Here is a 17,477-nt window from a genome sequence, read left to right on the forward strand (position 1 = left end):
CAAAAATTCTCAATAAGATACTAGCAAATAGAATTCAACAGCATATAAAAAGAATTATTCACCATGATCAAGTGGGATTCATTCCTGGGATGCAGGGCTGGTTCGACATTCGCAAATCAATCAACGTGATACATCACATTAATAAAAGAAAAGATAAGAACCATATGATCCTGTCAATCGATGCAGAAAAGGCCTTTGACAAAATCCAGCACCCTTTTTTAATAAAAACCCTTGAGAAAGTCGGGATAGAAGGAACATACTTAAAGATCATAAGAGCCGTTTATGAAAAGCCCACAGCTAACATCATCCTCAATGGGGAAAAACTGAGAGCTTTTTCCCTGAGATCAGGAACACGACAGGGATGCCCACTCTCACCGCTGTTGTTTAACATAGTGTTGGAAGTTCTAGCATCAGCAATCAGACAACAAAAGGAAATCAGAGGCATCAAAATTGGCAAAGATGAAGTCAAGCTTTCGCTTTTTGCAGATGACATGATATTATACATGGAAAATCCGATAGACTCCACCAAAGGTCTGCTAGAACTGATACATGAATTCAGCAAAGTTGCAGTATACAAAATCAATGTACAGAAATCAGTTGCATTCTTATACACTAACAATGAAGCAACAGAAAGACAAATAAAGAAACTCATCCCATTCACAATTGTACCAAGAAGCATAAAATACCTAGGAATAAATCTAACCAAAGATGTAAAAGATCTGTATGCTGAAAACTATAGAAAGCGTATGAAGGTAATTGAAGAAGATATAAAGAAATGGAAAGACATTCCGTGCTCATGGATCGGAAGAATAAATATTGTCAAAATGTCAATACTACCCACAGCTATCTACACATTCAATGCAATCCCAATTAAAATTGCACCAGCATTCTTCTCGAAACTAGAACAAGCAATCCTAAAATTCATATGGAACCACAAAAGGCCCGAAATAGCCAAAGTAATTTTGAAGAAGAAGACCAAAGCAGGAGGCATCACAATCCCAGACTTTAGCCTCTACTACAAAGCTGTCATCATCGAGACAGCATGGTATTGGCACAAAAACAGACACACAGACCAATGGAATAGAATAGAAACCCCAGAACTAGACCCACAAACGTATGGCCAACTAATCTTTGACAAAGCAGGAAAGAACATCCAATGGAAAAAAGACAGTCTCTTTAACAAATGGTGCTGGGAGAACTGGACAGCAACATGCAGAAGGATGAAACTAGACCACTTTCTCACATCATTCACAAAAATAAATTCAAAATGGATAAAGGACCTGAATGTGAGACAGGAAACCATCAAAACCCTAGAGGAGAAAGCAGGAAAAGACCTCTCTGACCTCAGCCGTAGCAATCTCTTACTCGACACATCCCCAAAGGCAAGGGAATTAAAAGCAAAAACGAATTACTGGGACCTTATGAAGATAAAAAGCTTCTGCACAGCAAAGGAAACAACCAACAAAACTAAAAGGCAACCAACGGAATGGGAAAAGATATTTGCAAATGACATATCGGACAAAGGGCTAGTATCCAAAATCTATAAAGAGCTCACCAAACTCCACACCCGAAAAACAAATAACCCAGTGAAGAAATGGGCAGAAAACATGAATAGACACTTCTCTAAAGACATCCGGATGGCTAACAGGCACATGGAAAGATGTTCAACGTCGCTCCTTATCAGGGAAATACAAATCAAAACCACACTCAGATATCACCTCAAGCCAGTCAGAGTGGCCAAAATGAACAAATCAGGAGACTATAGATGCTGGAGAGGATGTGGAGAAACGGGAACCCTCTTGCACTGTTGGTGAGAATGCAAATTGGTGCAGCCGCTCTGGAAAGCAGTGTGGAGGTTCCTCAGAAAATTAAAAATAGACCTACCCTATGACCCAGCAATAGCACTGCTAGGAATTTACCCAAGGGATACAGGAGTACTGATGCATAGGGGCACTTGTACCTCAATGTTTATAGCAGCACTCTCAACAATAGCCAAATTATGGAAAGAGCCTAAATGTCCATCAACTGATGAATGGATAAAGAAATTGTGGTTTATATACACAATGGAATACTACATGGCAATGAGAAAGAATGAAATATGGCCTTTTGTAGCAACGTGGATGGAACTGGAGAATGTTATGCTAAGTGAAATAAGCCATACAGAGAAAGACAGATACCATATGGTTTCACTCTTATGTGGATCCTGAGAAACGTAACAGAAACCCATGGGGGAGGAGAAGGAAAAAAAAAAAAAGAGGTTAGAGTGGGAGAGAGCCAAAGCATAAGAGACTGTTAAAAACTGAGAACAAACTGAGGGTTGATGGGGGGTGGGAGGGAGGGGAGGGTGGGTGATGGGTATTGAGGAGGGCACCTTTTGGGATGAGCACTGGGTGTTGTATGGAAACCAATTTGACAACAAACTTCATATATTGAAAAATAAATAAATAAAAAAATAAAAAAGAAGACAGAGTCATGGCAAAAGCTTACACTATCCAACCTGGGAGCTCTGAAGGAGCAAAGCTGGACCTATTTCAACAATAAAATAAGTACAGTTGACCCTTGAATCACATGGGCTTAAATATATTAGAAAAAATTTTTAGAGTCTTTGACAATTTGAGAAAACATTTATTTTCTCTCGCTTATTTTATTATAAGAATACAACATATAATACATATAACTTACAAAATATGTATTTATCAACTGTTTATGTTACCAAGAAGGATTGCAGGGGCGCCTGGGTGGCTCCGTCGGTTAAGCATCCGACTTCACCTTGGGTCATGATTTCACGGTCCATGAGTTTGAGCCCTGCGTGGGGCTCTGTGCTGACATCTCAGAGCCTGGAGCCTGCTTCGGATTCTGTGTCTCCCCCTCTCTCCGCCCCACCCCCGCTCACGCTCTGTCTCTCTCTCTCTCTCTCTCTCTCTCAAAAATAAAAGTAAACATGAAAAAGAATCTTAAAAGACAACGCTTAAAGAGAAATTGAGCTGTCAGAAAGATTCATTATGGTGTCTTTATTGAACTCGTTTTATCTTAATAAAAACCTTGAGCTTTGAACTCACTTCTCTACTTATCACAGATACCTCAGCAGCAATCGGAAGCATCACTGACTTGATATGTGTGAGCTCAATTTCTGCCCATTGATTCTCTGAGTACTTGAATATGTTGATGCTGGAATGATCTCTCAGATTTCAGACTTAAGAAACTGAATAATTTTTTTTTTAAATCTCAGTTGACTGACATCTGATTCCAGCCAAGATAGAATACACCATTGCTCCCTACTCTACCCTCTTAAACTAAAAAACTCTGGGCATAACACAACAAACAAACATAGGAAGACATTGAAAGGTAAAAACAAGACAGACTTCCATGGAGTATGGGGAATTGAGGAATATGGCTGGTAAGTTCCCTGGGTTGTTTTTTGCCCTAATGTTACACTGAACAAGCCTGCAACCCCAAAATACCAAAGACAGACCCAAAAAGCTTTCCTCTAACCAAAGAAATAGGGAAAAAAAGGTAGTCTAGTAGAACAGAAAACATTTTTTATAATATCCACCCAACAACAGGCAAAAATTAAATGACAACCTGCCTAGCAACCCATGTCAGAAGGGCCAAACAGAGAGCTACATCTCTACACTCTGCTTGAGGGTAACAGGAAGTACTCTGATTCCTTCACAGGGGTGATGTCAGCAGGGCCATGTGGAGACTGAACTGCTATCCTCTGGCTGGAAATAGGAAGCGGCATTCAGATGCCCCCACCAGCACAGTGTTAAAGACTGGGCAATAATCTGAACTCCCTTCCTACTCAGCAGCAATTAAGTTGAACAAAATGATACTAATTGGCACTCTATATTCCCTGCTGGTATAGAGTCAGTGGGGCCAAGTGGGGAACTAGTTTCCATCCCACCCAACAGCAGTGATGTGAAACAAGACTATACAAGATAGTGCTAGTCGTCATACTCAGTCCCACTTCCTCCTGCTGTCAGTGGGTTCATCAGGGAACTAAACTTCTACTCCTCACCCAGCAGCAATGAAGCGCTGTCAGTAACTGTTCCATTCTAGCTAAGGTGCTGCCAAAGAACTGAAGTGGGAGTTGAATTTCTTTTAGGTTTATTTATTTATTTTCTGGAGAGGGAGAGAGAGAAAATGAGCAGGGCAAGGGAAGAGAGAGATGGAGAGAGAGAACCTCAAGCAGGTTCCACCCTGTCAGTGCAGAGCCCAACATGGGGCTTGAACTCACAAACCGTGAAATCGTGACCCGAGACAAAATAAAGATTCAGATACTTAACCCACTGAGGCACCCAGGTGCCCCAGTGGGAGCTGAATTTTTATCCCACATGTCAGTAATGAGGGGGATGCAAGTCAGCAACCCAATGACACTGGAGGGACATTCAGGGCTCGGCAGGGATCTGAATATCCAGAAGTATCTGAATCTGCACGCTATACCTAAGCAAGGTGACCACTAAAACAGAAAACCACATGAGATCCATAGTCTCACAAACTAATATACAAAATGTCCGGGGCACAACTGAAAACCATTCATCATATCAATGACAAGAACCACCACCACCACTTGAAGATGAAAAGAGAACCAACAGATGCCAATATGGAGATGACTCAGATGTTACAACTATTTGAAAAGAATTTTAATACAGTAAACAAAATTGTTTCCACAAGCAATCACAAATACTTTTTTTAATTGTTTTTATTTTGTTTTTGAGAAGCATGCAAGCAGGGAAGAGGGACAGAGGGAGAGAGAATCCCAAGCAGGCTCCAGATCAGCACAGAGCCTGATGTTGGGTTTGATCCGGCAACCCTGGGATCATGACCAGAGCTGAAACCAAGAGTCAGACGGTCAACTGACTGAGCCAACTGGACACCCAAATTATAAATAGGCAGATTATATCTTTTAAAACACATTATAAAATATGTTAGCAGAGAGATAGAAAATACTAAAAAGAGCCAAATGGGACTCTTGCTTCTGAGAAGAAGGAAATGGTATATTTTTTCCTTATTCCTCCTACAATTACAACTAAAAACCCTACACATTATATAAAAAACAAACATAAGAAGATTCTTAAGGGTAGAGGGGAGGAGACAGGCTGGTAAGGGGACTGAAGATTCACAGTCAGTTCCCTGGATTACTTTTGTCTCCTATGTCCCAAATTTGAAGGAGTTGGCAATAAAAATTTTCAATAAGCACAGATATTTTTAAAAATTAAAGTCGACAGAACTGCCTCCCTCCCAGTGCTGCAGGGCCCCTCCTGCAGGGGACCACTGACGGCGAAGCGAGCTAAGCCTGCCCCTCCTGCCCCTGTGCACCTTGCAGATCCACCCCAGCTAATAGGTCCTTGGCCAGATCCCACCAAAGCAGCATCACAACCCTGGCACTGTGCAAGCAGCCCAAACAGGGGTCACACCACTCCACTGCCCTGCCCCCGGGAGAGGGGAAGGTAAGGTACACACCAGACTGACCGTGGCCCCAGCAGTGGGCTGGAGACAGACATCAGGTCTGACTACGGCCCCGCCCACCAACACAAGTTACTCCAGACAGAACAGGGGAAGTACTCTGCAGTTCCACGCCACCCCAGGGACTATCCAAAATGACAAAATGGAAGAACTCTCCGCAAAAGAAACTCCAGAAAGTAGCGACAGCTAACGAATTGGTCAAAAACGATTTAAGCAATATAATAGAACAAAAATTTAGGATAATAGTCATAAAATTAATCGCTGGGCTTGAAAAAAAGTATAGAGGACAGCAGAGCACCTATTGCTACAGAGATCAAGGGACTAAGAAATAGTCATGAGGAGCTAAAAATGCTATAAATGAGGTGCAAATAAAATGGAGGCGATCACAACTCAGATTGAAGAGGCAGAGGAGACTACAGGTGAATTAGAAGATAGAATTATGGGGGTGACTGAGTGGCTGGGTTGGTTGAGCATCCAACTTCAGCTCAGGTCATGATCTCACAGTCCGTGAGTTCAAGCCCTGCATTGGGCTCTGTGCTGGCAGCTCAGAGCCTGGAGCCTACTTCGGATTCTGTGTCTCCCCCTCCCTCAGCCCCTCTTCTGCTTGCACGCTGTCTGTCTCTCTGTCTTTATCTCTCTCTCTCCCAAAAATAAACAAACATTTAAAAAAATAAAAATAAAATAAAATAAAATAATGGAAAAAGGGGAAGCTGAGAAAAAGAGAGATAAAAAAAATCCAGGAGTATAAGGGGAGAACTAGAGAACTAAGTGATGCAATCAAACGGAACAATATCCATATCATAGGAATTCCAGAAGAGGAAGACAGAGAGAAAGGGGCTGAAGGTGTACTTGAACAAATCACAGCTGAGAACTTCCTTGATCTGCAGAAGGAAAAAGGCATTGAAATCCAAGAGGCACAGAGAACTCCCTTAAGACGTAACTTGAATTGATCTGCACAACATATCATAGTGAAACTGGCAAAATACAAGGATAAAGAGAAAATTCTGAAAGCAGCTAGGGATAAACACGCTCTAACTTACAAAGGGAGACCCATAAGACTAGTGGCAGACCTATCTACTGAAACTTGGCAAGCCAGAAAGGAATGGCAGGAAATCTTCAACGTAATGAACAGAAAAAATATGCAGCTGATCTCCTCTTGTGAGATCTCATCTGAAATGCCACCTCTTCAGAAAAGCCCCTCCGCCCAACCTAAAGCAACCACACAGTTACTCTCTGTACCACTCACCTTCAGACTCTGCATTTTTCTGCTCTATTCACATGTGTTCATCACCTGTCTCCTCTCCCTGCCCATTTGCACCCCACCTCCATCTCGCTGTAGACCATGAACCCAATGAGAGTGTACATATTGTCTGTTTTGTTCACCACCGTATCTTCTGATGTTTTAAAAACAGAGCCTGGTAGAGGATAGGTGCTTTTATTTGTTAATTAAATAAATGATATCATTTGTAGCATCAAAATCTGAGACAAAAGGGAAAATGAAAATAATAAAGGCAAAATGCTGACTGCTAATGAATTACAGATTTGAAAGCCCATTTGAGGAAAGGACAAAAATTCCTCTGCTAATAATTGGTGAATATTTCTAGTAAAATTTTTCCCAATGAAGACATAGCATGTCTTATTTCCTGTCCTAAAGTCCCAAGAGGTAAAACCCAGTGTAGGATGCTTTTATTCCTAATGGCTCTAAAAGGTGATATCAGGGGGTGCCTGGGTGGCTCAGTCCATTAAGCATCCAACTTCGGCTCAGGTCATGATTTAAACAGTCTGTGGGTTTGAGCCCATGTTGGGCTCTGTGCTGACAGCTCAGAGCCTGGCACCTGCTTCGGATTCTGTGTCTCCCTCTCTCTCTGCCCCTCCCCTGGTCACACACTCTCTCTCTCTCTCTCAAAAATAAACAAACATTAAAAAAATAAAAATAAAATAAAATACAATAAAAGGTTATCTTGTCCTTAGGAGCACAGACCAGAAGGAAATCTTGCTCTACCACATTCCCTTGAGACTTAAGTGAGAAGAGCATCTCCATCTTCTCAGCTCCTTCAGGAAATGAAGGAATCTCCTAAAACAAAAGCCCCTACAGCACTCAAAAAGACCACACTCAGTTCCTCAAACGCAGTAGCCTTTCAGTTAAGGTTTATTAAATGAATGAATAAATAGCTGAAACTCAAGTCTGACAAAGTCTATAAATCCAGGACAAAGTTTTGTAGGAATTCCAGACATACCTCAGTCAAAAATCTCACAAGTTATCTTTTCTGGATTTACCTCAATTCAACCATTTAAACTTAAATCTATAACTTCTGAAAATAAGTTGGAGAACAACAAATGAACTACTTTTACTTTCCATGAAAAGGTAAAGGACAGATCCTCCTCTTCCTTATATTGTCTTTGTGAAATGACTTATAAATAATGAGCTTAATTTACCCTATATTTGAATCATTTGCATTTCTACTTTGATTTCTTACTGTTCTCTCCATAGCTTCATACACTGTGTGCCTTTAGTAGGAGTTGGCATCTGTAACTAACACCATTTCTACTCAAGAGAACACCCTTTTCTTAAAAGTCTTACTCAGTGCAATTTTGACATCTTTGTTCCTCAGACTATAGATAAAAGGATTCATCATTGGCCCCACAATGGTATAAAAAACTGTGGATACCTTATCTTGATCCAGGGACCCAGCAGGAGAAGGTTTTAGATACATGAATGCTGATGCTCCAAAGAAGAGAGAAACAGTAACTATGTGGGAGCTGCAGGTACTGAAGGCTTTGGACCTGCCCTCTGTAGAATGGATACGGAGGATGTTGGAGACGATCAAGATGTAAGAAATGGTGATGGTGAGACTGGGCATTATTACATTGATTCCCACCACAATGAAAACCACCAGCTCGTTGACGTAGGTGCTTGTGCAGGAGAGCTGAAGGAGAGGAGGTATGTCACACATGTAATGATTAATGATGTTGCCATCACAGAACGTGAGCCTCAGCATGCACCCGGTGTGGGCCATGGCACCCACAAACCCCATTGCATATGTTCCTGCCATCAGCATGAGGCAGACCCGGTGGGACATGATGGCCTTGTAAAGCAGGGGCTTACAGATGGCCACATACCGGTCATAGGCCATCGATGTCAAAATACAGCACTCATCAATGACAAAGAAGGAGAAGAAACAAAGCTGAGCCATGCACTCCTTGTAAGAGATGGTGTTTTGCTTTACAAAACCTATCAGCATTCTAGGCATTATGACAGACGAGTAGCAGAGATCAATGAAGGAAAGGTTGAAGAGAAAGTAGTACATGGGAGTGTGCAGGTGAGGCTTCAGACCAATCAGAATAATCAAGCCCATGTTCCCCATCACGGTGACCACGTAGATTCCTAAGAAAATGAAGAAGAGAGGCAGCTGGAGTTCTGGCTGTTGTGTTAAACCCAGCAGGATAAACTGGGTCACTGAAGAGTCATTGCCTGCTGCCATTGTTCCCTAGGGCGTATCTGTGAGAACAGGACAGAGGGTGACATTAAAATGAGCACCCAGCTCTCTTCCCCCAATCCCTCCGTAATGAGACAGAGTCCCAGAATGAGAAGGAACTCACACCCACCCTCCTGTGTGCCACTGCTGTCTCAGCCTTTGCTGAGATTGTTGAAAGATGTCTATCAAAAAGTCATAAAGGGCAATATCCATAGGGATAAAATGCAGGAACCCTGTGATCATCTCTTCTATACGCCTTCTTTGACAGTCCACCAGTCCCACCTCAGGGACATCTGCCATCTCAGCAAGAGATATATCATTTCAAGGGGTCTGTGGCTCTCATAAAAAAATATTTGGAAAAAGAATAGTAGGAACGATAAAATGCAATCCTCACTCTTCTGCATTAGAACTTTAATATTGGACCTTGGCTCTGATGAATTTCAGGGATGAACAACCCAAAACAGAGATCTTCTTGTTATTTTTGTTTTGAGTGAGTTTTGAACTGATGGAGCCAGAGCACAAACCTCAGAACCACAGACTCTGAGGAGCCAGGAGTTACAGATCATGATTTCTGATGGTGGTTTTGCCCAGTGTCCTCTCACACTAGGGGGAAGTAAATATCATCTGCTAGTGCCAGAAGATCCACCTGCTAACATGACCCAAAGGAGTTTTCATGGGTGGGAAATCCTAGGGAACTGATTAAAAATTGGAAGACCTGTGTTTTCCCCAAAGATCAGACTTTGCAGTGGAAAACAATTTTTACCTAGTCTACATTTACAACTTAGTTCATGAGAATAGCATTGACCATTGGGAGTATGCCATTTTGCATACAATTTCATTTCCTCCCAAATGGGGTACATCCCCAGATAGAAGAACATGATGATCTTTCCTGCATCCACAATGGTTTCTCCCTAGCACCTATCACTCTATGAAATACTACCCATTTATTCATTTATTCATTTGTTGTGTGTTCCCACCACACACTCATGTACCCACTTACATTTGAATTTAAGCTCCAAATGGATTGTGTCTATTTTCTCCAGTGCTATCCCTGTAGCACCTAAGTGTTCAATAAATATTTGTATAATAGAAGAATAGATGAATTCCATATTTCCTGGAATTTATAGTGGATACTACAACAGAATTTCCTGGAATTTATAGTGAATACTACAACAGAATTCTTGGCACACAGGCAAAGGCTTGTGTGGTGTCAATGGTTTTCTCTGTAGACCTGAATGTGGGAAGAAAAAGACATCAGTAAGACTAGTAAAGGCCACTACTGAACTCTTAGATACCATACAGATCAGAGTTACTGAGCTTTCTCCCTGAATGTCACATAGAGGACTTACTTTCACAGGCTCTCAGAGAAGTTCCAATGTCTCCCCCTCTGGACTGCAGCATGGAGTGAGATCAAAAGTCAGATTTAGGTCAGTATAGTGGCATTTGGCTTTCAAATGCCAAAATCAAGGTCAGCTTATTATGAGAGGCCATTAAGCCACTCAAGATTTTAATTCCTATTTTGGCACAGGATAGAAAAGATCAAAGCATAGATTTGGAAGGACTAATATGGTGGAGGCCAGCAGTGGGGACTTGTACAAGAGAAACTGAAGGAAGGAGGAGCTATGAGAGGCAATTATAATATTAAAATAAATAAATATATAATAACCACATAAATAATATATAATAAATATAATGCAAGAGATGTTGTAAGGAAGGACTCATCAGGACTTCACACAAAGGGGAACAGATATAGGCAAGAAATTCCCAAAGGTACTAGCATAGGGATTTGGATAAATTATGGTGTTGCTATAAACAAAGAGAACTCAGAACGAGTAGAAATATTCATATACATACACATTCAATTTTGAACATGGTGGACTTCAGTTGCCAACTGGACATCCAGGTAGAAGTATACAGCCTACTTAAGGCTAAATGAAGTTCAAGACACAGACCAGAATATGAAAAAAAATTGGAGATTAATTCTATAAAGGTTAAAGCCATGACATTATGTGAACTTAATGAGAGAAAGAGTAAAGGGAAAAAGAACAGAGGTCAAGAAAAATATTTAGGAACTCCCTCATATGGGTCTATACTTAGGATAATTTAAAACCAACCATTACTAAAATGGGTCTCAATTATTATTCTCGGACTCCTCAAAATTACAAGGAGACTAAACATTCCTCAGGGTAAATTTGAAATATGTCCCAAAAGATAGTCATTCCTTGGGCGGCAGTAGTGATGAGGACCTTGGAGATTCATTAAAACATGTGTTTTCTATAGAAATGTTAAGAACTCTTATTTAGGTGATCTAAGAACCAGAAACACTCCCTTTAACTTCATATTATATCAAATCACATTGCAAGAAGAGTTTTATGCCAAGGTTCTAAGCCAGAGCTGAAGGTCATTTTTTCACCTTTAATACAACCAGTGTTAATATGTGCAATAGAGAATGAGTGTAGAGGGACTCTGAGCTTATCCATACATTGCAAAACTATCTCATTCATGTCCTTTGTTCCACCTACATAACAGTCACCTTAGCCTAATTCAATTGTAACAAAGTATGTGAAATGGTGACCCTTTTCATGAGACCTACCAGAACATCCCTTGACTCCGTTTTAGTAACTCAAGCCCAGTATGGTCTAACTTGTCAAAGTGAGTGGTAATTTAAGCCTTATAGTATATTCTCATAAAGATGCAGAAAAGAAAAACTTATTTTTGACTAAATCAATTTTTAATTTGCAGGACAATGTCTCACTGAGCTAACCTGCTATAAACACCCAGAAATGTTAGATAACATATTTTTTAATTTTTTTAAAGTTTTTTAAAATTTATTTTGAGAGCCAGAAAGAGAGGAACAGGGGCAGAGAGAGGGAAAGAGAGAGAATCCTGCTCTAACAGCACAGAGCCCTCTGCAGGGCTGGATCCTACAAACCGAACTGTGAGATTGTGACCTGAGCCAGAACCAAGAGTCCAGCACTAAACCGACTGAGCCACCCAGGCACCCCGGCCAATGTATTTTTAAGGGTAAATATATAACTGAGGTAACAAAAAGAAAATTAAGTCTTCAAGTGCCAGAAAGGAAAAGGAAAACAGAATCTAATTCAGTAAATCTGGAGTGGTCACTAGATTTTGTACTTCTAATGACTTCCCAGCTAACACAGAAGCTGCTGTTCAGATGAGCATATTTTGAGGAGAAAACCTATTGGACATCTGGCGTTTAGACCTTGGCAGGTGTCTGCAGTTTATCACAGTTTTTCCACAGGTAAATGCCTGCTTCAGTATAGACAGAGCTACACATTCAGTGTCTCAATAAAGGTGCATGGGTGTCAGAAAAGGTCAAAAAGCAAAAAGGCAGGCCAACTTTAACAAATGAAAGGGCAGGGCGCCTGGGTGGCTCAGTTGGTTGAGCACCCAACTTCAGCTCGGATCATGATCTCAGGAGCCCCGCATCGGGCTCTGTGCTTACAGCTGGGAGCCTGGAGCTTGCTTCGGATTCTGTGTCTCCATGTCTCTCTGCCTCTCCCCTGCACTCTCTCTCTCTCTCTCTCTCTCTCTCTCTCTCAAAAATAAATAAGCATTTAAAAATTAAAAAAAAAAAAAAATGAAAGGGCCACAGAGATGGTGTGAGAGATTCGGGGTCAGAGTAAGCTAAACTCCAGGTGATCTGAGCAGAGAGCATCTACATAGACCCTGGCAAGCAGACTGAAAATAAATGAGTAACTATTCCATATATGAACAAGAATAAATACCAAATATGAAATTTGAGTTAAAAAATTCAAAAGACGAGGCACCGTATGAAAACACAAATTTTAAAACATACAAAACTATGCTAATTGTAAGTTATTGGTACATATATAAGTAGGTAAAATTATAAAAACTGTATTCTGGAGAGGAGGAAAAATTCTTCTGCTAGGGTCTCCAGCTGGGCCTAAGAATTAAATTGACATGAGACAGATTAGTAGGGAAAAAACATCCACCTTTTAATTTTTTTTTTCAAAATTTATTTAAATTCTAGTTAGTTAACATATACTGCAATATTGGTTTCAGGAGTAGAATTTAGTGACTCATCACTTACTGTGCATGGGATTTGTCACAAGAAAAGTGAAAACCAAAAGAAATAGCTTAGAGCCAAATGCTTACAATTGCAAGCTGGACAAAGGGTAGCAAATTGTGGAAACGTGACATGGCAAAGGGGCTTTAGCAAGGGTAGCTAATTGTGGAGAAGCAACTAGAAAGGTTTAACAAGGTTTGTTTGTACAGACTTCCCTCACTGGTGATAATGATTTTTGCCTCCCAATGTAGGGAGAACCTCTTTCAGATAATATTTGTAGCTTTAATCTTTTTCAGAAGACTGGCTTTGCTGTATGCCCTAAGTTCTTGTGTCATGTTTTTAATATTTTTAGACCTGATTTTTTTATTGCAATATTCTTTTTATTGTGGTAGTCTAGAACTGAACACTCAATATCTCCAAAGTATGCTTTAGACCTTACTTAAAAAAATTTGTTTTTAATGTTCATTTATGTTTTGAGAGAGAGAGAGAGAGAGACAGACATAGCACGAGCAGGGGAGGGGCAGAGAGAGAGGGAGACACAGAAGCCGAAGCAGGCTCCAGGCTCCAAGCTGTCAGCACAGAGCCCAACGCGGGGCTTGAACCCACAGACTGTGAGATCATGACCTGAGTGGAAGTTGGAAGCTTAACCGACTAAGCCACCCAGGCACCCACAGACCTTACTTTTAAAAAGAGTTCTCTATTTACAGAAAAACTGACAAGATAATACAGAGTTCTCATACATCCCTCTGGCACACATTTGGCCCTAATACTAACATTTTACAATCATATGGTTACATTCATTACAAAAGATGAACCAATATGGAGGCATTATTTTTAATTAAAGTCCGTAATTTATTTAGTTTGGCTTTTACCTAATGTCTTTTTTTCTTCGTAGGGTCCCATATTACACTTATGTGTCATGTCTCTTTAGGCTCCTGTTGGCTGTGACAGTTTCTCACACTTTCTTTGTTCTTAATGACATCACAGTTTTGAAGAGTACTTGTCAGGTATTTTATAGGGTGTCCCTCTACTGGAATTTGATGATTTTGTAATGATTACACTGAGATTATGGGCTTGGGAGATGCAGATCACAGAGGTAATGCCATCTGCATCACGTTGTGTCAAGAATATATACTACCCTTATGGTTTATGAATGTTCATTGTGACTTTGATCACTTGGCTGATGCAGTTTGTCAGGTTTCTCCACTGTAAAGTCATGCTCTCTGCACTCCAACTTCCACTCTGTACTTTTTAGGAAGGAGTTACCATGAGCAGCCCACACCTAAGGAGTAGGAAATACTAATTTGTTGAATTATTTATTTATATCAATTTGACCATATGAAGAGTTACTTATACACTGGATTATAACCCAATATATACTTTATTTACTCAAATTGTCCAGCTCAAATTTTCCAGTAGAGCTCTTTCAGTTGCCTCCAATGCCCCTTTGGAACACTCCCAGCGTGTGTGTGTGTGTGTGTGTGTGTGTGTGTGTGTGTGTATTTGGTGTGTTTATAGCACTTCCTTACTCTGTGGCATTACAAGATGCTCCAGGCTCATCTCGGTTATCTCCTGCCCTGGTTGTTGAATCAGCCATTTCTACAAGAAATGGTATTAAATTCTTTGTATTAGGGAATGGTATTAGAAACCAAGGTCCCAATGCTGGTTGTGCTTGTTACTACGGGGGTGTCATTCTTTTAAAACCCTTTCAGTTGACAAAACAAAGAAATATGTTTGTATACTGACAAATGTATATACATGTGTAACCATCTTTATCTCTATTAGGCTAAATGTGAGTTTGTACTAATGTTTCCAACTCTCATCTATTATCACATCCATCATTCTAGCCTCCATTTAATTCCACTTATTTGTAAATTCCCACTCCAACAGCAAGAAACCTGGCTCCCCTCCTCCACCATCCATTTACTTAATTGTTCAATTCCAGTATGCATGTTGCAGCAGTATCAGAATTCTTAACTAACATCCCCAATAGAAACCAACTTCATCAACTAGAGCGCATGCTTATGTACAGTTCTTTTGCTTTTAGTCTTACGAACTTCACTCATTTCTAGCTTTTATTCCCCTTCTCCTTCACTGAAGTTGTTTCATAATTTTGTAATGCACTAAGATTCCCTGTTCATTATTTGTGTTCCTTCCGGGGATTGCCATGACTTCAAAAACAAGTTTTTAGACTTCCATACATTAAGCTTCATTCTTTGTACTGTAATATTCTTTGGGTTTTGAAAAGTACATAACATCACTTGTCTATCATGACAGTGTCATATGGAATAGTTTCACCGTCCTAAAAATCCCCAGTGTTTCTTTTATTCACCCCTCCTGGTACCCTCCGAAAACCTGACAACAACTGATCTTTTTACTGTCTCTATAGCTTTGCCTTTTCCAGAATGTCATACAGTTGGAAACATATAGTAGCTAGCCTTTCCAAACTGGCTTTTTCACTTGGAAATAGGTCTTCAACACTCCTACATGTTTTTTCATGGTATGACAGTTCATTTCTTTTTATCTCTAAATAATATTTCCTCCTACAGATATATCAAAGTTTATCCATTCCCTTTTTTAAGAACACCTTGTTTGCTTCCAGTTTGGAGCAATCATAAATAAAGCTGCTATGAACATTCATGTGAAGGTTTTTGTCTGGACGTGAAATTTTCAAATCAGTTGGGAAATACTGAGAAGCATCATTGCTGGACTCATAGTGAAGACTCTGTTTGCTTTTATAAGAAACTGCCCAACTGTTTTCCAAAGTAGCTGTACCACTTTGCATTAGCACCAGCAATGAACAAAAGTTCCTATTGCTCTACATCTTTGCCAGCAATTAGTACTGTCAGTTTCTCAATTTTAGTCATTGTAATAGGTTTGCAGTGGCATCTCATTGTTATTTTCATTGAAAATTTCCTAAAAACAAATAAAGCCAAGCAACTTCTCAAACACTTATTTTCCATCTGCATATCTTCTTTGGTGAGGTGTTTGTCCAAATATTTGTCTCATCCTTTCAGTTGTTTGTTTTCCTACAGTTGAGTTTTAGAATTCTTTGTATATGGTGGCTACAAGTTCTTTCTCAGATCTATGCTTTGCCAATATTTTCTCCCATTCTGTGGCTTGATTTTCCTTTTTTTAAATTTTTTTTAACATTTATTCATTTTTTGAGAGACAGAGAAAGACAGAGCATGAGTGGAGGAGGGGCAGAGAGAGAGGGAGATAACAGAATCCGAAGCAGGCTCCAGGCTCTGAACTGATAGCACAGAGCCCAACGCGGGGCTTGAACTCACAAACTGTGAGATCATGATCCGAGCCAAAGTTGGACACTTAACCGACTGAGCCACCCAGGAGCCCCTTGACTCTCCTTTTTAAAACAATGTTGTTTCCAGAAGTGTTTTTAAACATTTAAAGTTTGTCTTACCAATTTTTTTTCATGAATCATGCTTTGCTATGATATCTAAAACCTCACCAATCACCAAATCCAAATTCACCTAAATTCACCTAAGTTCTCTGAGTTCCTTTAAAAGTTTCATAGTTTACGCTTTGAATTTTGTAGTTTACAATTGGTTGATGATCTATTTTGCGGTTGTTTTGTTTTGAAAGGCATAAGGTTTATGTCTAAATTCATGTTTTTGCATATGGGTATCTGATTTTTCCAGCATCACTTGTTAAAAAGATTATTATTTCTCAACTGATTTGCCTTTGTTCCTTTGTCAATAATCAGTTGACAATATTTTGTATGTTTATTCCTGAGCTCTCTCTTCTGATCTGTTGGTCTATGTATCTTTTCTTTCATCACACAGTCTTGATTATTATAACTTTATAGTCGGTCTTATAGTTGAATAGTGTCTGTCCTACAACTTTTTTCCCCTTCAGTATTGTATTTGATATTCTGGCTCTTTTGCCTTTCCATATAAACTTTGGTGATATCCACAAAAATTTGCTAGAATTTTGATGGGGATCACACTGAATCCATAGATGAAGTTAAGAAGAATTGACATCTTAATGTTATTGAGTATTCCAATCCATTAACATAGAATATCTTTCCATTTCTTTTGATCTTTTTAAGTACGTTTACTAAAGTTTGTAGTTTTTCACATCTAGATACTACAAATATTTTGTTAGGTTTATAACTAGGTATTTCTTCTTTACTGGGGATGGCCACAGAGGTGCTAATATAAACAGTATTGCGTTTTCATTTCAAATTCCAATTATCCAATTACTGATATATAGGAAATAAATTAACTTTTGTAGGTTAACTTTGTATCCTGTGACTTTCATATAGTCACTTACTAATTCCACGAGGTTTTGTTTGTTGCTTTGTTTTTGTAATTGTTGTGCTATCAATTTTGAGAGATTCTCTATAGAGATAGTCATGTCATCTGAGAACAAAGACAGCTTTGTTTCCTAATCTGTATAAGTAGCAAACTTTTAAAAGTTATCATTCCAAGAAGCAATACAGGGCCAAATATATTAATAAATCT

At 39.7% G+C, this 17,477-nt stretch overlaps 1 protein-coding gene across 1 annotated transcript; it reads right to left on the bottom strand.

Moving 5' to 3' along the window:
* Positions 1 to 8,015: 8,015 nt before the first annotated feature.
* Positions 8,016 to 9,011, bottom strand: LOC122199730 (olfactory receptor 147-like). The gene has a single exon (XM_042905031.1). The coding sequence runs from the start codon at positions 8,946 to 8,948 to the stop codon at positions 8,016 to 8,018; it is 933 nt and encodes a 310-aa protein (XP_042760965.1). The 5' UTR covers positions 8,949 to 9,011.
* Between the last annotated feature and the right edge of the window lie 8,466 nt (positions 9,012 to 17,477).

Source organism: Panthera leo, chromosome D1 (genome assembly GCF_018350215.1).
Source record: "Panthera leo isolate Ple1 chromosome D1, P.leo_Ple1_pat1.1, whole genome shotgun sequence".
NCBI lineage: Eukaryota > Metazoa > Chordata > Mammalia > Carnivora > Felidae > Panthera > Panthera leo.

Excerpts from the sequence above, each read along its gene's own strand:
- LOC122199730 (XM_042905031.1), bottom strand. The coding sequence starts at position 8,948 with ATGGCAGCAGGCAATGACTCTTCAGTGACCCAGTTTATCCTGCTGGGT.